Below are 23,415 nucleotides of genomic sequence, written 5' to 3'. Positions count from 1 at the left end.
TCCAGAGGAACTGGTTGGCCACTATGTGAGACAGGATGCTGGACTAGATGGACCTTCACTGGTGTGATCCAGCAAGGCTCTTGAGATGTTCTGGCAGAGCTGGTTTTTCCCCAAGATCTGCCCCAGAGATGGTACATGTGACAACACTGTGGTAAATGTGTCTCCAGGACACAATACCTTCTGTTCTTAAGTATGTCTGTACTCCCTCAGCATCTGATTTCTTAGTCCCCACCCCCTCCCCCGAGGGAAAACTAGGTGCTTGGTGTGCGTTGGATCATCATGGCCACCTTGCGGAGTGAGTAGGCACCACCACGAAACTCTGCCCAGTAGACACCGTCCTGGTAGCGGCTCCGGTAATGGCCCCCCTTGTACCAGATGCCGTTCAGGTTGGAGTGGGCACACATATTGTACCACCATCCCCCTTTCTGGTAGTGGGCGCAGTTCCCTGTGGAAAGAGAAAAGGGGGAAAATGGCATCATAAATGTTTGCAGCTGAGGAAAAAAACTAGTACCAAGAATACCTGTAGCCGAAGGGGGAAATGTCATCCAAAAATGCCTGCAGCTGAGAGAAAAAAAGTCATCCAAAATGCCTGCAGCTGAGGGAAAAAATGGCATCAAAATGCCTGCAGCTGAGGGGGAAAAATGTCATCCAAAAATGCCTGCAGCTGAGGGGAAAAATGGCATCAAAAATGCCTGCAGCTGAGGGGGAAAATGGCATCAAAATGCCTGCAGCTGAGGGGAAAAAATGTCATCAAAAATGTCTGTAGCTGAGGGAAAAAATGTCATCCAAAAATGCCTGCAGCTGAGGGGGAAAATGGCATCAAAATGCCTGCAGCTGAGGGAAAAAAATGTCATCCAAAAATGCCTGCAGCTGAGGGGAAAAATGGCATCAAAATGCCTGCAGCTGAGGGGAAAAATGGCATCAAAATGCCTGCAGCTGAGGGGGGAAATTGCATCAAAATGCCTGCTGCTGAGGGGAAAAAATGTCATCCAAAAATGCCTGCAGCTGAGGGGGAAAATGGCATCAAAATGCCTGCAGCTGAGGGGAAAAAATGTCATCCAAAAATGCCTGCAACTGAGGGATAAAATGTCATCCAAAAATGCCTGCAGCTGAGGGGGAAAATGGCATCAAAATGCCTGCAGCTGAGGGGGAAAATTGCATCAAAATGCCTGCAGCTGAGGGGAAAAATGGCATCAAAATGCCTGCAGCTGAGGGGGAAAATTGCATCAAAATGCCTGCTGCTGAGGGAAAAAAATGTCATCCAAAAATGCCTGCAGCTGAGGGGAAAAATGGCATCAAAATGCCTGCAGCTGAGGGGGAAAATTGCATCAAAATGCCTGCAGCTGAGGGAAAAAATGTCATCCAAAAATGCCTGCAGCTGAGGGGAAAAATGGCATCAAAATGCCTGCAGCGGAGGGGAAAAAATGTCATCCAAAAATGCCCGCAGCTGAGGGGAAAAATGGCATCAAAAATGCCAACTATCTATCTCTTGGAGTTCCTTCCTGCCTGTCTCTCCCTTCTGGCTCCTTACCGGAGTAAGCGTCATGGTCACGGTCGAGCGTGCTGAACTGTCGCCCGTTGTGCCAGGAGAAGGAGTCGCCAGCACTGCCCTGGTAGCGCCCCAGACGCAGCCGGTAGGAATCACTTTCAGGCGCCAGGGCAAAAACATCATAACTAGCTTGTGCCTGTCGCCCGTTCCAGTCTTCCAGAAGCACCCGCAGCATGTACGAGCCCTGGCGAGTCAGCCAGTGGATGTGATCCAGGCCCAGCCAATGCTCTCCGTCCAGATTCCCAAAGCCATGCTAGAGGGTCATAACAAGCAAGACATTAATTGGACAGCATTTGCTCTAGAAAGAACATGAGAGAAGCCAATGGCCCATCCAGTCCAACACTCTGTGTCACACAGGGGCCCAAACCCAGAGGCTGTCATGAGGTCCACCAGCAGGGCCAGAACTCCAGAAGCCCTCCTACTGGTGACCCCCCTCCCCAAGCACCAAGAATACAGAGCATCACTGCCCCAGACATAAGAATGCTGTATCAGGCCAATGGCCCATCCAGTCCAACACTGTGTCACACAGTGGCCGAAACCCGGGCCCATCAGGAGGTCCACCAGCAGGGTCAGAACTCCAGAAGCCCTCCCACTTTTGCTTCCCAAGCTCCAAGAAGACAGAGCATCAATGCCCCAGACATATGAGAATCTGTGCATCAGGCCAGAAATTCCTAGAGTGTCGCCCACAAGTGACATCACCTTCTTTCCAAACTTCACCCTCAGGCATCTCCTTAAAAACCGCTTGGCGTTTGTTGAGGCACTGTTGGCACCCCTAGTGATCCTTAGTTTTCCTACCCAAAGTTTGGGTACCTTTCAACTCCCGGCATGCAACAGTCTCACACCTTATAGTGCTGCCAGGTGGTGAAGAAGTTGACCGACCCGTCCTGCCGCCGCTGGATGACGGTCCATCCGCCCCCATCATAATCCTGGTCACACCAGGCCTGGAAGATCCCATGGGAGCCAGCTGGCTCTAGCATGGTGACGCCGGTGGCCTGCCCATCTTGCTGAGCCGCTTGACAGTCCCGCCAAGGCCCTGTGCCGTGAAGAGAAAGATGACTCATTAGTTGAACAAAGCAGGAGTCAAGTGGCACCTTTAAGACCAACCAAGTTTTATTCAGAACGTAAGCTTTCATGTGCTAAAAGCACGCTTCAAAGAGCCAGTTTGGTGTAGTGGTTAAGTGCGCAGAGTCTTATCTGGGAGAACCAGCTTTGATTCCCCACTTGCAGCTTCTGGGTCAGCCATAGCTCTGGCAGAGGTTGTCCTTGAAAGGGCAGCTTCTGTCAGAGCTCTCTCAGCCCCACCCACCTCACAGGGTGTCTGTTGTGGGGGAGGGAGATAAAGGAAATTGTAAGCCAGCTACCTTAGCGCAGAGGTCCAAAACCCTTTTGTGCCTGAAGGCAGGGATTTTTTTGTAGCAAGAACTCTTTTGCATATTAGGCCACACCCCCTTGATGCAGCCAATCCTCCAAGAGCTTACAGGGCTCTCACTTGCTTCCTTCTGCATCACAGTTTGCTTTGCAAGGCTTGCTCAACTGCATAGGAGCTACAGAGCAAAACCTCTATTTTCTCCATTGGTTGAGGCTCCTCCCTTGGGGAGGAAGTGGGGGAGGCGGAGCTTGCTTTGCCAGGCTCTCTCAATCGCACAGCAGAGCTACTGAGCCAAGTCTCTCTTCCTTCTATTGGCTGAGGCTCCTCCCCCTCCTGGTCCCCTGGGGAAGGAAGGAAAGAGCCAGAGCTTCTTTTGCCCAGTTCCCTGAATCCCATGGGAGAGATACAAAGAAAGCACCTTTAAGACCAACAAGTGCTAATGTTTTAAGTATGCTTTAAGGTTGTTGTTTTTTTAAAATCTTTAATTGTGTTTGTATCCTTTATAAAGTTTATATTTCAGCTACCTAATCTTAGATAGGTACACACATGGCCCGGCACGATAAGGTCTCATTTATGTCAGATCCGGCCCTCATAACAAATGAGTTCGACACCCCTGGTCTATCTAGTTCAGCATTCTGTCTTATACAATGGTCAACCCGTTCTTCTGGAGAGCCAGTGATAGAGACCTCTCCCTGATGTTGCCTCCTGGAATTGGGATTCAGATTTAGTGCCTCTGGATGTGGAGGTTTACCTCAGTCACCTTGGCAATGAGCCATTGATAGGCTTATTAATGTTAGGCCAAATGCCCTCAAAACGAGGTTGGGGAATTAGTTAGGTGGGCACCTGGCTCATTAGGAATCTTTTTATCAATTTATACCAGGCTCAACCATCCAGAGGGTAAATGCTCAATAAAAAGGACTCTAATTTAATAAAAACCAATTGTAATTTATTTAGAATAATAGTTCTTACACACAGGATAAAAATACAAAACAATCACACATTCACACAGGCCTAAGAAACACAGATAGATTGATAGGGGAACATATAAGGGTAAACAGACAGGGTAATATTTACCATCGTAGTCTTCAAGGAAGGTTCCAATGGCGACATAAGAGGACAGGGGAAATGGACCCAAAACTGTGGCCAGAATTGGGGATGGATCTAGACAGCGGACCTGGGATACTGTTAGATGCACACATGAGTGGAGTTGGGTCAGAGGTTAAATAGACTCCCTTAGACCCCTTAGGGGATGGGAGGTGACGGGGAGGAGAGATGGGAGGCTCTGTGATGACCATGAAGGCTGGACATTAGCAGAGCCAATGGTGAGTCCTTTGGTGACATCCAATTGGGTGTTTGCTTTGACCAATGAACTTCACCTTAGTCCTGTGAACCTGGAAATTTCCAAGTTGCAATACGGCCTAAGGCGGCTCCAGTATGGAAATGGCTAGGTACTTGGGATTAAGTGGGCTTATCTGGGAAGGTGACAATAGGGAATCAAATATTGACCTAGGTATCCCCAGTGTGGACAAAAGGACTTGATTGTGACAGGAGAAGTTCTTCCTCTTTTCTCATCATCTTCTGGGCAGGAGTTATTGTTTAGGGTATTGCCCGGCAATCAGGAACATTAGTTGAGCTGTTAATCCATTCATGGGGCAGATGGGTTGCTTGCGAGCCAAGGGTGACACAGGGTGTGTACGTGAGCCTTCCGCTATGAAGGAATGAAGTCCAGCCTGGCAGGAAGATGGCTACAAGTGGTGTTAGCGAGACACAGTGGATTCCATGCTCAACGCCTCAACAACGGTCGCCTGGATAGCTCCGTGGCGGCGCAGCTTCTTCCCTACCATGGCGGGCCCAAGCAGTGCCAGGGAAACGTCCGTGCACATTGGCAAGCACTCTATACCGGTTTAGAATGCCTGCACACTTAGGCTGTTTGCACACATGAGTCCCTTTTAGTCCCTGGTTCATGGAAAACAGGCTAGAAACTGCTTGCCTGTACAGTTCATGGTGGTGTGGCTTCTGCCACTGCAGTGGCCAAGACTGGGCACACAAGGAGTAGCTGGCAGCTCATTTGTAGAATGCTGCTGCAAAGCTGAGGCTGATAGTATCCACATAAGCCTTAGAAACTGTAAGCAAAGTCCACTTCTTAGAGCAGATGTGTGAGAGTCAAAACTCCAGGCACCCTGGCAACCATACTGGTGATCACGATGTCCATATGTATGAAAAGTAGGGGGCTTTTTCCTCACATTAGGGTTTGTAGAATCTTTCGGGCTCAAGTGCCATGTTCTACTGGAGAAAGTTATCCTTCCAGACGTTTTGTTCTCAGCTGTGGAGAACATCCTCAGTGGCGTTGCAGCTGGAGCAGGCGCTCAGACCTTCTTGGCTGCTGTGCATTGAGTGGGGCCAGGGCTGCTGGAGAGCTGCTATTTGTAGGCTGGAGGGGGTGTGATGAAAGGGCAATTGGTTTGTGGATGTGCCCATTGTTTGGTGGGGCTTCCTGGAAGGGTAGTGATAAGGAAACTTTGATAGACTTATTCTTCATTAATCAATCTAATGCCCTTTTTAAAGATCTTTTCTGCACTTTTTCCAATGCTATAATGTCTTTTCTGAGGTGCGGTGACCAGAATTGTACACAGTACTCCAAATGAGGCCGCACCATAAGCCGATTGGGTTACCTGATGAAATATCCTTTGATTCTCAAAAGCTCCTACCCTGAAAATCTTGTTGCTTTCTCAGAAGCTTCCGGACTTTCGAATCCAGCTCTCCTGATGCGCCGTTGAGCATCTTTGGTTTCTACATTATGGTTTCTCGCACAATGGCCAAACTTGTTTTGCTGTGAGCCAGGCTGAGTTCTCTTTGCAGAAGGGACCAAAGGCAGGATAGAATTATTTTAATTCATCCATTTTTAAGAAGGGAACCGGCCTGTCTCCTCCACGCTACATCTGAGAGGCACTGCGTTCTTGTTTTATGGTACATGTCAGCCTCAAAAGCTTACCAATAAATCAAAAGCGTTTTCTCCCCGGCAACGGCTGCTTGTTGTCCTGCCAAATTTCTGCACCAGGTGGGAGGATTTTGTGCTTCAAGATGAAGGGAGTGCAGGGAGGCGGGGAGGAGGTGGTATTTGTATAGGCAAAAGCATTTTTTATTTGGCTCTGGACTACAGATGTCTTGGGGAAGGCGCACGTTCCCCTGCACAGAGTACATGGGGGAAAAGAAAACACATGTTGCCAGACATGGGGGAAGGAGATACCATCACCTGTATTGTAAGAGGGTATATGTCTACATAGAGCCCCGTGGCACAAAGTGGTAAAGCTGCAGTGCTGCAGTCCAAGCTCTGCTCACGACTTGAGTTCGATCCCGGCGGAAGCTGGGTTCGGGTAGCCGGCTCAAGGTTAACTCAGCCATCCATCCTTCCGAGGTCGGTCAAATGAGGACCCAGCTTGCTGGGGGCTAAGTGTAGATAATGGCAAGGAAAGGAAAGGAAAGCACCGGTCGTTTTCAACACTGGGGTGATGTTGTTGGAAGGCTGAGTCAACCTTGGGCCGGCTACCTGAACCAGCTTTCGCTGGGATAGAACTCAGGCTGTGAGCAGAGAGTTCAGATCACAGTACTGCAGTACTTCTGCTTTACCAATGGCAAAGGAAAAGGAAAGGTCCCCTGTGCGAGCACCAGTCGTTTCCGACTTTGTGGTGACGTTGCTTTCACAACGTTTTCACGGCAGACTTTTTACGGGGTGGTTTGCCATTGCCTTCCCCAGTCATCTATGCTTTCCCCCCAGCAAGCTGGGGACTCATTTTATTGACCTTGGAAGGCTGAGTCAACCTCAGGCCGGCTACCTGAACCACCTTTCGCTGGGATACAATTCAGGCCGTGAGCAGAGAGTTCAGCTCACAGTACTGAAGTACTGCTGCTTTACCACTCTGTGCCACGGGGCCGCCAATGGCAAAGCACCCCATAAAAAGTTTGTCAAGAAAACATCGTGATGTGACGTCATCCCATGGGTTGGTAACGACTTGGTGCTTGCCCAGGGGACTACCGTTACCTTTTATACACCTGCACATTTGTAAACAATAAAACAGGTGGGTTGGTTTTTTCTGGGATGTTGAACCATCCTTGTAACGGTGAAGGATTAATGTCTGATCCATCCTTGGCCCGTCAAGTATTATCTACTCAGACTGGCAGCCGCTCTCCAGGGTCTCAAGCTGAGGTCTTTCACTATTACCTGATCCTTTCGATCGGAGACAGTGGGGATTGAACCTGGGACCTGGGGGGCGTGGCCTGATATGCAAAGGAGTTCCTGCTACAAAAAAAGCCCTGTGGCGTAGTGAGGCGGTTTGGTGTAGTGGTTAAGTGTGCGGACTCTTATCTGGGAGAACCAGGTTTGATTCCCCACTTCTCCACTTGCAGCTGCTGGAATGGCCTTGGGTCAGCTGTAGCTCTCGCAGAGGCAGTTTCTGTCAGAGCCCTCTCAACCCCACCCACCTCACAGGGTGTCTGTTGTGGGGGGAGAAGGTAAAGGAGATTGTGAGCCGCTCTGAGATCTCTGATTCAGAGAGAGGGGTGGGGTATAAATCTGCAGTCTTCTCCTTCCTTCCTTCCTTCCTTCCTTCCTTCCTTCCTTCCTTCCTTCCTTCCTTCCTTCCTTCCTTCCTTCCTTCCTTCCTTCCTTCCTTCCTTCCTTCCTTCCTTCCTTCCTTCCTTCCTTCCTTCTCGAATAGCCTTTCACACATGAAGCTGCCTGGTGTTCTACGGAGGTCTCCAGTCCAAGTCCTTCAATCAATCAATCAACATTTTATTTATATCCCGTCCTCCCCACCGGGCAGGCTCAGGGGGCTAACAACACCAATCCTTGTGAGGGCTGACTGTGTTTAGCTTCCAAGAACTGATGAGATCGGGTTTGCCTGAGCTATCCAGGTCAAGCCTAACGTGTTTCCATTTTGTAAGTAGAACTTCTTTCTCCTGTTACCATTGGAGTCAGGTCATCTTTGTGGTTCAGTCTCACCATCGAGTCCGACTCCTTGCGACCCCACGGACCGAGTCACGCCAGGCCCTCCTGTCTTCCGCCATCCTCCGAAGTCTGCTCAAATTCATCAGATCGTCTTAGCAACTGGTTTGAACAGCATTTTCCTCATAACTGGGAAATGCAGAGGATCAAGGATACTTCTGTGCTCCCAAGGCAATTAATTTTTTTTGTACATTTCTGTATGCCAAGAAAGGCAATGAACTGAACTGAACATTTAACCCAATACCTCGTGGGCCATTTAAAAAGACAGTTGGGTGTGTTGTTCTCTCGTAATCTTATCGCCTGGCCAAAGACATTCTAAATCCACTTCAAAACATGCATTTCTGTACAGCTCAGAAAGCATGCTGACACCAATGTCGTAATGTTGCGCTATTATCATTCAGATGTCTCACACACCCTTCTCCCAAACGAGAACCGTTTTCAAAATGTGCAGCATGCCAAATGTGTTTAAAAGGGGGAAGGCAGATGCAGCTCGTAAATCTTATTTATACGATGAGATAACGGAGCTGGTTGAACTTACTTTGGCTTTGGCTTTGTTTATATGACTCCAAGTTCACCAGAAAGCCAGAGCTAGATGTCCAACTCAGAAAAGAACCACCGAGGATTTTTGTTCTGCTTCGAAAAGCATAAGAATGTCAGAAGAGCCCTGCTGGATCAGACCACTGAGGGTCCATCTAGTCCAGCCTCCTGCCTCACACAGTGGCCAGCCAGTTCCTCTGCAGGGCCAACAACAGGGCAAAGAGGCTGAGGCCTTCCCCTGAGAAGAACATCAGAAGAGCCCTGCTGGGTCAGACCAGGGAAGGTCCATCTAGTCCAGCCTCCTGTCTCACACAGTGGCCAACCAGTTCCTCTGGAGGGCCAACAACAGGGCAGAGAGGCCGAGGCCTTCCCCTGAGAAGAACATCAGAAGAGCCCTGCTGGGTCAGACCAGGGAAGGTCCATCTAGTCCAGCCTCCTGTCTCACACAGTGGCCAGCCAGTACCTCTGGAGGGCCAACAACAGGGCAGAGAGGCCGAGGCCTTCCCCTGAGAAGAACATCAGAAGAGCCCTGCTGGGTCAGACCAGGGAAGGTCCATCTAGTCCAGCCTCTTGTCTCACACAGTGGCCAACCAGTTCCTCTGGAGGGCCAACAACAGGGCAGAGAGGCCAAGGCCTTTTCCTCATAAGAACATCAGAAGAGCCCTGCTGGATCAGACCAACAGCAGGGCAGAGAGGCTGAGGCCCTCATAAGAATATCAAAAGAGCCTCCTTGGATCAGACCAGAGAGGGTCCACCTAGTCCAGCATCCCATCTCACACATTAGCCATCCAGTTCCTCTGGAGGGCCAACAACAGGGCAGAGAGGCAAAGGCCTTTTCCTCATATGAACATCAGAAGAGCCCTGATGGATCAGACCAGTGAAGGTCCACCTAGTCCAGCATCCTGTATCTTACAGTGGCCAACCAGTTCTTCTGGAAGACCAACAGCAGGGCAGAGAGGCTGAGGCCCTCATAAGAATATCAGAAGAGCCTCCTTGGATCAGACCAGAGAGGGTCCACCTAGTCCAGCATCCTGTATCTTACAGTGGCCAACCAGATCTTTTGGAAGACCAACAGCAGGGCAGAGAGGCTGAGGCCCTCATAAGAATATCAGAAGAGCCTCTTTGGAACAGACCAGCGAGGGTCCACCTAGTCCAGCATCCTATATCTTAGAGTGGCCAACCAGTTCTTCTGGAAGACCAACAGCAGGGCAGAGAGGCTGAGGCCCTCATAAGAATATCAGAAGAGCCTTCTTGGATCAGACCAGAGAGGGTCCATCTAGTCCAGCCTCCTGTCTCACACAGTGGCCACCCAGTTCCTCTGGAGGGCCAACAACAGGGCAGAGAGGCTGAGGCCTTTTCCTCATAAGAACATCAGAAGAGCCCTGATGGATCAGACCAGTGAAGGTCCACCTAGTCCAGCATCCTGTATTTTAGAGTGGCCAACCAGTTCTTCTGGAAGACCAACAGCAGGGCAGAGGCTGAGGCCCTCATAAGAATATCAGAAGAGCCTTCTTGGATCAGACCAGAGAGGGTCCATCTAGTCCAGCCTCCTGTCTCACACAGTGGCCACCCAGTTCCTCTGGAGGGCCAACAACAGGGCAGAGAGGCTGAGGCCTTTTCCTCATAAGAACATCAGAAGAGCCCTGATGGATCAGACCAGTGAAGGTCCACCTAGTCCAGCATCCTGTATTTTAGAGTGGCCAACCAGTTCTTCTGGAAGACCAACAGCAGGGCAGAGGCTGAGGCCCTCATAAGAATATCAGAAGAGCCTTCTTGGATCAGACCAGAGAGGGTCCATCTAGTCCAGCCTCCTGTCTCACACAGTGGCCACCCAGTTCCTCTGGAGGGCCAACAACAGGGCAGAGAGGCTGAAGCCTTCCCCTGAGAAGAGCATAAGAAGAGCCCTGCTGGGTCAGACCAGTGAGGGTCCATCTGGTCCAGCCTCCTGTCTCACACAGTGGCCACCCAGTTCCTCTGGAGGGCCAACAGGGCATCGAGGCCGAGGCCTTCCTAAGAACATCACAAGAGCCCTGGTGGATCAGACTCTGCTCTCCCCGGGCTCCACCCCCCCAAATCTTATTGGCGGCCACGCCCTCTCTCACCCGTGCTTCTGGTGGGCACAACAGCAGGGGGTGGGACAGTCGAAGCAGGTGGGCCGGATGCCTCGTGTGGCTGGGGCCGGACAGGAGCCATCTGAAGACTCTGATCTCGCTGGATGTCATTGAGCGCATCGAATTGAATCCTGCTTTCGTTGGCAACGCTGGAAGGCTGGTAGGGCACCACAGGGACTAGAGGGGGCTGTGGAGAGAGAAGAGGCATCATCACGGCCTTTCTTGTAGCAGGAACTCCTTTGCCTATCAGGCCACACCCCTCCCTGATACAGCCAATCCTCCTGCAGCTTACAGAACACCCTGTGCTCAGAGCCCTGTAAGCTCTTGGAGGCAGGGCCAGCTTGCCCACTAGGCAAACTAGGTGGTTGCCTAGGGCGCCAGGAAGGTGAGTGTGCCAAAATTGGGCTCCCCTAGGGTTCCCAAATCCCCCGCTAGGCCTGGAGACCCCCGGTTTGGAGCCTCCTCCCCCCCGCTGGCCATAAAAGGGAAAGCGGGGGGAGGGGAGGGGGAGAACGGCAGCCCTTCCCACCCAGCCCCGATCGCAGCAGCCAGAGCTCTTCTGTTTTCTCAGGCTGCTTCCCACCCGCAGTCAGCTGGCCGGTGAAGGGAGGGGAGCCCAGCCCCGCCCCCAAAGGACCATGTGCCTTTGCGCCTCCGGAGGTGAGTGAGTTCTGCCGGCTTCCTATTCCATGCCATAAAGTGCCCAGCTGGTGTGCCTGTGTTGCTGTGAGAAGCTGGCAGCAACTCGTGAGTACAGAGGCCAGTCCCCTGCATCAGATTTGCCAGGAACGGGGAGGGGGGTGGAGAGGGAAGCGTCTTCTCATAGGGTATAATGGGGAATTGATCTGGAGGTTTCGGGGGCTCTGGGGGAGCTGTTTTTTGAGGTAGAGGCACCAAATTTTCAATATAGTATCTCGTGCCTCTCCCCAAAGTATCCCCCAGGGGGTCCAATTCTATGAGCCCCAAAAGAAGGTGCCCTTATCCTTCATTATTTCCTATGGAAGGAAGACATTTAAAAAGGTGTGCTGTCCCTTTCAATGTGATGGCCAGAACTCTCTTGGAGTTCAATTATGCTTGTCACACTCTTGTTCCTGGCTCCGCCCCAATGTCTCCTGGCTCCACCCCCAAAGTCCCCAGATATTTCTTGAATTGGACTTGGCAACCCTAGGCTCCCCCCTCTCCTGGTGCCCCAGGCAAGCGCCTAGTTTGCCTGCCTCCTCTGCCCGCTCACCAGCCGCCACCATCTCCACTGCCCGCCCTTTCCCTTCGCTGCCCCCGTCACCCCTCCTTTCCCTTCCCTTCGCCACCACCACAATCACAGCACTCCACACCAGGGCCCTGCCAGTCCCAACGCAGCATGCATCTTACACCAGTGTGGTGTAGTGGTTAAGTGTGTGGACTCTTATCTGGGAGAGCCGGGTTTGATTCCCCACTCCTCCACTTGCACCCACTGGAATGAACTTGGGTCAGCCATAGCTCTCGTAGGAGTTGTCCTTGAAAGGGCAACTTCTGTCAGAGCTCTCTTAGCCCCACCCACCTCACAGGGCGTCTGTCATGGGGGTGGAAGGGAAATGAGATTTTAGGCCGCTCTGAGCCTCTGTCATTGAAAGGGCAGCTTCTGGGAGAGCTCTCTCAGCCCCACCCACCGCACAGGGTGTCTGTTGTGGGGAGGAAGGTAAAGGAGATTGTAGGCCGCTCTGAGCCTCTGTCCTTGAAAGGGCAGCTTCTCGGAGAGCTCTCTCAGCCCCACCCACCTCACAGGGTGTCTGTTGTGGGAGAGGAAGATAAAGGAAATCGTAGGCTGCTCTGAGACTCTGTCCTTGAAAGGGCAGCTTCTGGGAGAGCTCTCTCAGCCCACCCACCTCACAGAGTGCCTGTTGTGGGAGAGGAAGATAAAGGAGATTGTAGGCTGCTCTGAGCCTCTATCCTTGAAAGGGCAGCTGCTGGGAGAGCCCTCTCAGCCCCACCCACCTCACAGGGTGTCTGTTGTTGAGGGAAGAAGGTAAAGGAGATTCTGAGCCGCTCTGAGATTCGGAGTGGAGGGCGGATATAAATCCAATGTCATCGTCGTCTTCTTCTTCTTCTTCTTCTTCTTCTTCTTCTTCTTCTTCTTCTTCTTCTTCTTCTTCTTCTTCTTCTTCTTCTTCTTCTTCTTCTTCTCCTCCTCTCCTCCTCCTCCTCCTCCTCCTCCTCCTCCTCCTCCTCCTCCTCCTCCTCTTTAGAAGGACAAGGCTGGAGAAGGTTTGGCTCCCCCTCCCTTCCACTTCTGGAAATGTGGGGGGAGAAGCCTTCACTTTAGCATGTCCTTCTAATAGGCTTGCCAATCCCCAGGTCCCAGCAGGGGTTCTCCTGCTTTCCAGGTTCTTTCCTGAACCCAATCAGCTGACTGGCAGGGGGAAGCCCCGCCCCCACAACCATGCTGTGCCTTTCCCCCTTTGGAGGCTTCAGTCTCTCTTGGAAAGCCTTCCTCTGGATGGGGTGTCTGCGTCTTTAAGGCTGAAGGGAGCAGGGGTCGGGGGGAGGAGGCAGAACAACATGGCTGTGAAAGGAGCCCCGACCCTCCGTTTGTTGCACAATCCTTGCAGAGGTCCTTTGCATAGTGCGAAGGTCAACTTGAACCTTTGGTTGCCCTGTGAAAAACTTGGAAGTTCAGCAACTCGTGAGTAGAGGCGCCAATCCCCAGGTGGGGGCAGGGGATCCCCGGTTTGGAGGCCCCCCGGAGCTTCAGGGTCATCAGAAATAGGGGGGCGGGAGGGAGGGAAATGTCTGCTGGACCATAGGGTGTAATGGAGAATTAATCCTGGGGTATCTGGGGCTCTGGAGGGGTGGTTTTTTGAGTTAGAGGTAACAAATTTTCAGCATAGCGTCTATTGAGTCTCCTCAAAATATTCTCCAAGTTTCAAAATGATTGGACCAGGGGGTCCAATTTTATAAGCCCCAAAGGAAGGTGCCCCTATCCTTCATTATTTCTTTTTTTTAATTTAAACCAATTTTATTATTAAATAGATATAATACAATACAAACAAACAACCTAAACATCAAACCATAACAATAATTACAACTTTTGCTATTCAGCCATGTTTACATCATATTAATAAGAATCTTAATAATATACAAAATTTACATATTTCTCTGGTAACTTACATAAAGCACTTTGGTGAGTTTAAATAAATTCGAAAAAGGGAACCATTTTTCAATAAAATTATTTTTGTTTCCCATATCTTTGTCTTCTGATTGTTGCAGATTGCTTGCAATTTTGTCCATGGTCATAATATCCCAAATTTTTAAAAACCAAAAATTTAAAATTAAAGGACAATTCCATCAGCAATGGATGAAAGAGGCCATGACATTACACCCTCTCCAACAATTTGCGTCGTTCGATCTCTTTGCATGAAATACTTGTACAGGTGTCAAATACCATCTAGAAAATATTTTAAAGTTTTGTAGCCTTAGGTTCAATAAAGGAGTATGATATAGTTTTGACGACCGTATATTGGACCAATTTTCTGTTGTTTTGTTGGCCACAATCTTCATTCCAGGCTGTTTGTTGGGAGGTTTCTATGTTTAATGAATGCTGATTGAGTGCTTTGTAGATAATTGCTGTTTCCCCCTTAATTTTAGGTTCTGAGTCTGTCAGTGCCTCTTCAAAGGCATTTATTTATTTATTTATTTATTTATTTATTTATTTATTTATTTATTTATTTTATTTGTAATTTATATCCCGCCCTTCCCACCAGGTGGCTCAGGGCGGCTTACAACATATAAAAACTAACATAGAATATAAAATTAAGCATAAAAGGTTAACATTTCATAATTTTACATAGTTCAAATCTAGACATTTGTCACAGTTATATACGTAAACATTAAAACCATACAGCTATCTTACAGCTACACTCAGTTCAAGTTCAGTGCCGGTTAGTTGTGGGCCAGCCAGAAGAGGACTGTCTTACAGGCCCTGCGGAATTGAGCAAGGTCCCGCAGGGCCCTTACATCTTCCGGCAGCTGGTTCCACCAGGAAGGGGCCATTACGGAGAAGGCCCTGTCCCTTGTAGTTTTCAAATGGGCTTCCTTTGGCCCCGGGGACAACAAGGAGATTTTGAGTTCCCGATCTCAGTACTCTCTGGGGTCTATTTAATGGTCTATTGATTTGTGATAAAATATTTGGGGTATGCAATAGGTGATGTACCTGTCTATATTGCAACCAATTAGCAACAAGGTGATATTTGCTTTCTAGATTTTTATTTGTTCTCATTACATTGTTTATATTCAAATGTTTAAATCTATAAACTCCTTTTTGCCTCCAGTTTTGAAAATTAGCCTTATCTTTAGCAGCAGGAAACCAATCCTGACCTAAAAAGACTGTGGCAGGAGAAGGAGAGGAACTAGCTTAGATTTGTATTTGTCCCACACATTCAAGGTAAGTGTTAAGAAGGTATTATGGTAAATATTGGGATTACAAGATTTAGAAAGGTTCCAAATTGTTTCATGAAGTAGGTCTGGTTCTATATATGTTTGCTCTATTTGGATCCAGTCTTTTTCTGTGTTAGGTGTAGAGTATAATATAATATATTTTAATTGTGCAGCCAAGTAATATTTTTCCAGATCAGGCAGAGCAAGGCCTCCGTGAGCTAAAGGTTTAGTTAGCACTGAGTAAGCAACTTTATGTTTCTTCCCTGCCAAAATATAGTTTAAAATCATAGATTTCCATTTTTAAAAAATCTCAGACCTAATTAGCACAGGGAGGTTTTGAAATAAAAATATAAATTTCGGTAAAATAAAAACTTTGATTTGTTCAATTTTTTCTAATAAATTCAGTGATAGCTTCCCCCAATCTTTGAAATTAACAATGAATTTATCAAAGGTTCAAAATTTGCCTTGAATAAATTCTGTAAATTTAGAGGGATCATAATACCTAGATGTCTGAAGGCTGTTGATACCCATTTAAAAGGAAAGTTCCCCTTTATCTCAAGTTCCGTGTTTTCTGACAACCAAATAGGATATATTTCAGATTTATTAAAATTTATTGTAAATCCTGCTACCTTCCCAAATTCTTCAATTAAATCCATCAATTTATATAGGGATGCCATTGGATCAGTACAGTAAAAAATAGCATCATCAGCAAATAAACTCAATTTATAAGAAACTTTTGGTGAACCAATTGCTACTCCAGTAATTTGAGAATCAGAATGTATAGCTTGTGCTAATGGTTCTAACGATAAAGCAAACAAAACAGGTGACAACGGACACCCTTGCCTAGTCCCTCTTGTCAAAGTCCAAGTTTGCGAATTACAGTTGTTTATTGAAAGATGAGCTTTAGGTTCTTTGTAAATTGCATCTATTGTATTTTATTGAAATCATGGTTGTTCCATGTCTGTGAGCCGCCCTGAGCCTGCCTTTGGCGGGGGAGGGCGGGATACAAAAATAAATTTATTATTATTATTATTATTATTATTATTATTATTATTATTATTATTATTATTATTATTATAAAATTTGGGCCAAATCCCATGTGCTTAAGAACTGCCTTGAGTAAGGGAATTTCTACCTTGTCAAAGGCTTTTGCAGTGTCTAATGAGAGTATGATTGCCTCAACATTGTTATTTTTGCAGTAATTAATGATGTTAAGGGATTTTCTTATGTTGTCTGTAATTGATCTTTCTGGAATAAATCCAGCTTGATATTTGTGTATATGATATAATCTCGTTTAATCTTGCCGCTAAAATTGAAGAAAAGATTTTAAAATCATGGTTTAAAATAGAAATTGGTCTATAGGAACCTAAATGTAATTTATCTTTGTCAGGTTTAGGAAGAATAATTACTCTAGCTTCTTTCCATGATTCTGGGATTGAGCCACTCAGTAGGACTGAATTGCAAGTATCTAACAGAGGAGTTAATATATTTGGTAAAAAAATTTTATAGAATTCTGTTACTAAACCATCGCTTCCTGGCGCTTTGTTGTTTTTCATGTTTTTAATGATTTTTCTGCAATTCTGTACTACTAACTGGTTTTTCTAATAGCTTTAGATGTTCTTCTGTAATTTTGTTTTTAAAATCAATTTTCTTAAGAAAATCCTCAATGTTTGATTGTTGGGGCTTGTTTGACGTATATAAATTTTTAAAATGCTCTAAAAATTGCAAAATGATTTCTTTGGTTTTTAAATGAAGAGAACCCTGTGGAGATCTAACGGCATGTATTAATGATGAAGATTTTTTTTAATAACCCTATGTTTTAACAATTTCAAATATTTGGGAGTTTTAGTTACATATCTCTGCTTTAAATAAAGAAGTTGATTTTGGCAAACTTGAAGGTAATTCAATAACAATAGCGACATTATATGCCCCAAACAATAATCAGAGTTTATAGAAAATGTTCTTATAAAACTAAGTGAATTTAAACAAGGTGAAATAGTGCTTGGGGGAGATTTTGGGATCTGCTATCAAGTTGAGATCTCCCCCAAGCACAATTTCACCTTGTTTAAATTCACTTAGTTTTATAAGAACATTTTCTATAAACTCTAACTGATTTTATTCAAACAAGCCTTGGTTTTGTGAATATGTTATACTTACAATAGATGTAACTTTCAAATAATAAGCCCTTAAGAAAATATATACCAAAATTAGCATTAGTATACTTTATGAGTATCTACCATATCTACACTTCTCATACAATTCTAAAAAACACACAAAAACTTTGAGAATAATATGCTTATTGATCCCTCATAATTGATAAACCCTCTAAAGTCTTATATACAATTACTATGCATAGCTATATGTAGTAAAAATTTTGTATAGAGAAAAAAGAAAAAAAACTAGAATATATCATGTTATACTTTTCAGTTATTATATGATTATCTTAAACCTAAGCTATAATTAATCAACATCACAATGATAAATATAAAAAAAAAATCAACACTATCTCCCTTACAAGAACTAAAATCAGGCTCTTAATGCCATCCATGAACACTACCTAAAATACAATAGTTTTACATCAAAAATTATTAGTTTATAATAATAATGGTACTTTTTAATTTATATATATACATATTCTTTCTCCCTTTCCCTACCCCCCTCCTATTCACTCTATCCCCCCACCCTTATCTACCCCCAACCTATATAAACTACTTGACTAACCATCTATATTATACTTTCTATTTGACTCTATAAAATTTAAAATTAAGTACCTTTTTTTAAAATAGGAATTATTGACAACCTTTTAGCCTATGAAAAATAGCATTTATTAATCATTAAAACCTTTATTGGATACATTCCAATCACTAAATTATACTAATTAATTAATTAGATGTTATTTAATCTTCCTCTTAATGTTCTCAAATCACCCATTAGAATTCCTATACTATAGCAGAACAAAATTATTAAGCAAATCTAAATTCCTATAAAAAGTTAAAACTGTAGTAAATCATTGAATAATACTTAAAATTTCTTATCTATCATTATAATTCATATTAAGCAATAATTTATAACAATTCATTCATTATGATGAGTATGAAATACAGCTTATAAACTTAAAGAACTATTTCATAACTATTTACAACATGTTAGTACTGTGCCCCCATGCTTCCAGATCTCTGGTGGAATTCCATCAACTCCTGCTGCCTTGCCACTTTTCAGTTGCTTGATGGCTTTAACAGTCTCTTCTAGGGTGGGATCTCATCCAACTCTGTTTTCACCGGTTGAAGTGGGGTGAGGTGGATTGCTGAATCTTGAACTACGCGGTTGGCACTGAAGAGAACCTGAAAATACTCTGACCACCGGTTCAGTATGAGTGCCCTGTATGGCGAACTCTCCACCGGCCATCGAAATAGAGGGGCACCAAAGAAGAGGTACAAGGACTCCTTGAAGAAATCCCTTAGCACCTGTCACATCAACCATCACCAGTGGTCTGACCTAGCCTCAGATCGCAAAGCATGGAGGCACACCATCCACCAGGCTGTCTCTTCCTTTGAGAACACACGCATAGCTGGTCTTGAGGACAAAAGGAGATTGAGGAAGAATTGCACTGCTTACAGACCAACCCTAAATCAGACTTTTCCTGCAGCCGCTGTGGCCGGATCTGCCTGTCCCACATTGGTCTTGTCAGCCACCAGCGAGCCTGCAGCAAACGTGGACTATTGCACCCTTCTTAAATCTTCGTTCGCGAAGCCAAGCCGAGAGAGAGACAACATGTTAACTTAAAGCATAGGTGTAATGTTTATATTTATTGGGCTCTTTTTAAATAAGAGTTCAATTAATATCTTGTGGAATTCTCATCAACAGACAAAAAGACTGTCCTTTCCATCCTGCAGTTTTGTTAGAAGTACACCTCTGGAACGAAACAAAAGCAGTTTAATAAGTCATATGCATCAGCCTTTAAACCATCGTATAGCACAAAAGCAAAGAAGCAGTTAACTGGACTAATTTTCCGTTTGAGTAGTGGCTAGCAGCATTTCTTCTTCTTCCTGTGTAATAGAAACGTTGAGAGCTGCCAGTAGAGCTTTTCCTGAGATTCCGTCCGAGGCTTGAAAAAGCGCACCATTTTTGAAGACCAGAATATCTGACACCGGACTCCAGCAAAATCTAATTCTCTTCCCAAAGAATTTGGAAGAAACAACTTTCAGTAATCGACGCTTTTTTAGAGTCTCTGGCGATAGATCTGTGAGGACAAGCACCTTCTTCCCTTTAAACTTGAAATCATTTTTTCGCGCCTCTTGCAGAACCGCGTCTCTAAGCTCAGTGGAGTTAAATTGTACGAGGATATCTCCTGGGTCTGTTTTTTTCCAATGAGAGCTTTTGACCCTATTCTGTATGCTTTATTAATGGTATTTAGAGAAATACCCTCAAATTTCACAGTCTTCTCAAGCCATTCAATCATAATTTTTGTTATTGATCTATTATCTTCCATGCCCTCCTCTATCCCCCTTACTTTCAGATTTCGCTCGTGCCAGCGATTTTCTAACGGCATAATTCTCTCCGTTGCCTTGGTTTCAAAGCTTTGAAGGGCCTTGATTTCATCTTGTGCAGCATATAACATCTCAGTGGCATTTTCAGCCACATTAGAGGTTTCTTTCAGGTCTGTTGCAAGGGAGTCAAGTTTAATATTTACTGGTTGCAGTAAGTTGGTTATCGAGTTTGTAAAAAAACATGCAGAGCTCATCTTTAAAAACAGATGAGTCTTTTTTTGTGATAGGGCCTCGTCATTCACCACATTGTAATCAGAACGGGGAGAGTTAGTAACGGGCGCCATTTTGTCCCTCTGTGGAGAGCCGCTATCGCTTGAGGATTTTCTGTTAGAAGTAGGGGGGGAAAGGCTTTCTACCATTTTAGCTGTCTTCTTGGCTGATCTGGGATTCTTCCATTCACTTTTCCTCATTTTTTGGAACGAATGAAGCTATAAATAGTGTCTTTATTAGAGGTATGGAGGGAGAGAGATCAGAGCTTGCTTAAAATGCATCCACCAATGTTCAAGCGACGCCCCCTCCCCATCCTTCATTATTTCTAATGCAGAGAAGGTATTAAAAATGTATATGGTCCCCTTAAATGTGATGGCCAGAACTTCCTTTGGAGTTCAATTGTGCTTGTCACAACTTTGCTTATGGCTCCACCCCCAGTGTGTCTCCTGACTCCACCCCCAAAGTCCCCAGATATTTCTTGAATTGGACTTGGCAACCCTACCTTCTAAAGATAAGTTGCACACCGTGTCGGGCCCGCAGGGCCCAGGCATGGCACGCTGTGAACGTGCGGGTGGGGGGAGTGAAGGGAAGGGGGTGCCACTGCTGCCTCGTGGCACCTGAGGGGAGTGCGATGGAGCAAGGCGCTGCATAGCAGTGCCACAGAGCGGGCTAGGCTTCCCAATCCCAGGTCTGAGTGGGGGATCCCCTAGTTTTACAGGCTTCCCCCCGCCCCCAGCGAGCTGGCCGGCGGGGAGAAGCCCCCCCCCCCATAGCCACCACCTACCTGTAGATCTCCGGCAGCTTTAGAAACCTGCAAATAAGTTCCATTTTAAAATGTTTGTGTGTGCCTTTAAATAAGAGCAGGAAGCAGGAAGTACTTCACTGGGAAGGGTCAGCAGCATCCTTCTTCAAAGCAGGGTCCCTCCGTTTGTTTTGTTTTCATTTCAGAGCAAGTAAGTGTGTGTTAGGGTTGCCAATCCCCAGGTGGGGGCAGGGGATCCCCCAGTTTGGAGGCCCTCCCCCCTCGCTTCAGGGTCATCAGAAAGCAGGGGGCGAGAGGGAAATGTCTGCTCAGCACTTCATTATTCCCTATGGAGACTTATTCCCATAGGAAATAATGGAGAATTGATCCACGGGTATCTGGGGCTCTGGGGGGGGGCATTTTTTGAGGTAGAGGCATCTAGCATCTAGTGCCTCTCCCCAAAATACACCCCAAGTTTCAAAAAATATTGGACCAGGAGGCCCAATTCTATGAGCCCCAAAAGAAGGTGCCCCTATCCTTCATTATTTCCAAGTGGAGGAAGGCATTTAAAAGGTGTGCGGTTCCTTTAAATGTGATGGCCAGAACTCCCTTGGAGTTCAATGATGCTTGTCACACCCTTGCTCCTGGCTCCACCCCCAAAGTCTCCTGGCTCCAATCCCAAAGTCCCCAGATATTTCTTGAATTGTACAGGGCCCACTGTAAGCTCAAGGAGGATTGGCTATATCTGGGAGGTGTGGCCCAATATGCAAAGGAGTTCCTGCTACATTCTCCCCTGTTGTCGTTGCAGGAGAAGGAAGGCCATTCAGATTTCCACACCCTTGAAGCCAAGGGAGAGAGCTGGGGTTCCCACATGCCTACTTACGGCAGGAGTTTAACTTCCTGTTTTGCTCAAAATGCTTTATCCCAGCAAAAGTTTGCTTTCCTATCATAAATTATAAGCCACAATATTAATTATTAGAGATTATAACCCCTGGAGTATACATCGCTTAAAGTTAAAACATTCATTCAGTTTTCCGGACAATGTTGTCAATTACACATCTGTGCTTTTGCATAGTATGAAGATGGAAACATGTTTCCCACATTATACACAAAATGTAAGTATGCTTTAATTCTGTGTATAATATAGGCAACAGGTTACATATACGATGAAACATGTTTCCCATGTTATTAAACGTTTCCCATATTATTTATTGATGGAATAAAAATATTTTTGAAATAATACGCCGATTATACAGGGAGCCTCGGGCTTTTTGTCCTTACCCAACTGGGGACCAACCCAACCCTCTTAAACTGATCTCTGTAGTTCTGGAGATGAAGTGGAATTCCAGGGGATCCCCAGGTCCCACCTGGAGGCTGGCATCCCTGAACCTCAGTGGGGTCCAAGGCCACAGAGTCCCCCCTCCAAAGCAGCCCTTTCCCCCAGGGGAACTGATCTCTGTAGTCTGGAGAGGAGCTGGAATTCCAGGGGATCCCCAGGCCCCACCTGGAGGCTGGCATCCCTGAACCTCAGTGCGGTCCAAGGCCACAGAGTCCCCCCTCCAAAGCAGCCCTTTCCTCCAGGGGAACTGATCTCTGCAGTCTGGAGAGGAGCTGGAATTCCAGGGGATCCCCAGGTCCCACCTGGAGGCGGGCATCCCTAAACCTCAGTGGGGCACAAGGCCACAGGGTCCCCCCTCCAAAGCAGCCCTTTCCTCCCAAGGGAACTGAGCTCTGCAGTCTGGAGAGGAGCTGGAATTCCAGGGGATCCCCAGGTCCCCCCTGGAGGCTGGCATCCCTGAACCTCAGTGGGGCAAAAGGCCACAGAGTCCCCCCTCCAAAGCAGCCCTTTCCTCCAGGGGAACTGATCTCTGTAGTCTGGAGAGGAGCTGGAATTCCAGGGGATCCCCAGGTCCCACCTGGAGGCTGGCATCCCTGAACCTCAGTGGGGCACAAGGCCACAGAGTCCCCCCTCCAAAGCAGCCCTTTCCTCCAGGGGAACTGATCTCTGCAGTCTGTAGATGAGCTGGAATTCTGGGGGATCCCCAGGTCCCACCTGGAGGCTGGCATCCCTGACCCTCAGTGCGGTCCAAGGCCACAGAGTCCCCCTTCCAAAGCAGCCTTTTCCTCCAGAGGAACTGATTTCTGCAGTCTGGAGAGGAGCTGGAATTCTGGGGGATCCCCAGGTCCCACCTGGAGGCTGGCATCCCTACGACTTCCTGACCACGTCTGATCCCTCCCGGTCCCCTCCAACGGTACCTGTGGGCGCGTCCTGCCCCCGTTCCCTTGCTGGCAGTCCCTCTCCAGGCGGCTGATGAGGGCGCTCTGATTGTTCACCAGGGCAGCCAGGGCCTGGTATTTGCCCTCCAGCTGGCGGTAGTTGGCGGCCACCCGCAAGGCCTCGGCGGAGGCGTTGGCCACCTGCCCTTCCAGCTGCGAGGTCTGCACCGGCCGCTCCCGCCGCTGGAGGATCTCATGGAGGAGCTGGGTGTACAGCTGGGTGACGCGGGCGTTGACGTTGCGGCTCTCCTTCCGCAGGGCCTTGACCTCACTCACCACTGCTCCGTCCACCTCCACCAGGCGACGCAGCTCGTCCATCTGGGCCTGCTGCTGACTGAGCTGGTAACGCAGCTCTTCCACCTCGCTGCGGTTGGGGCCCGGCGGCTCGGGGGGAGGGCGCACGCTGCTCCAGCACACGGCCCCCGTGAACTTCTGCTGGGGCAAGACGAAGGTGTACGTGCACCGGGGGCCTGTCAGAGGTTCGGGCCCCGGCAGGACGGGTCTGGCCAGCAGAAGCAAAAGGAGCAGCAGTGCCAACGTCTGAAACACCATGGTGTTGTGGGGCGGACAGCAAGATGGATTCCCCAGTGGAACTGTGGAGGAGAGAAGCAACAGCTTAATATCAGAATGTGAGGAGAGCCCTGCTGGATCAGACCAGTGA

General features: G+C 47.3%; 1 protein-coding gene across 1 annotated transcript; it reads right to left on the bottom strand.

The window, feature by feature from the left end:
* Positions 1–239: 239 nt before the first annotated feature.
* On the bottom strand, positions 240–23,306 carry ANGPTL6 (angiopoietin like 6). Its single transcript, XM_060251916.1, has 5 exons — positions 22,734–23,306; positions 10,560–10,755; positions 2,392–2,582; positions 1,532–1,802; positions 240–445 (listed from the first exon to the last, which is right to left on the bottom strand). Exons 1-5 carry the CDS (start codon positions 23,304–23,306, stop codon positions 252–254), a joined length of 1,425 nt encoding a protein of 474 aa, XP_060107899.1. The 3' UTR covers positions 240–251.
* Positions 23,307–23,415: the final 109 nt, after the last annotated feature.

Source organism: Heteronotia binoei, chromosome 13 (assembly GCF_032191835.1).
Source record: "Heteronotia binoei isolate CCM8104 ecotype False Entrance Well chromosome 13, APGP_CSIRO_Hbin_v1, whole genome shotgun sequence".
Lineage (NCBI taxonomy): Eukaryota > Metazoa > Chordata > Lepidosauria > Squamata > Gekkonidae > Heteronotia > Heteronotia binoei.
Note: the sequence above shows the minus strand (reverse complement) of the source record. Positions and strands in the feature narration are given on the sequence as shown.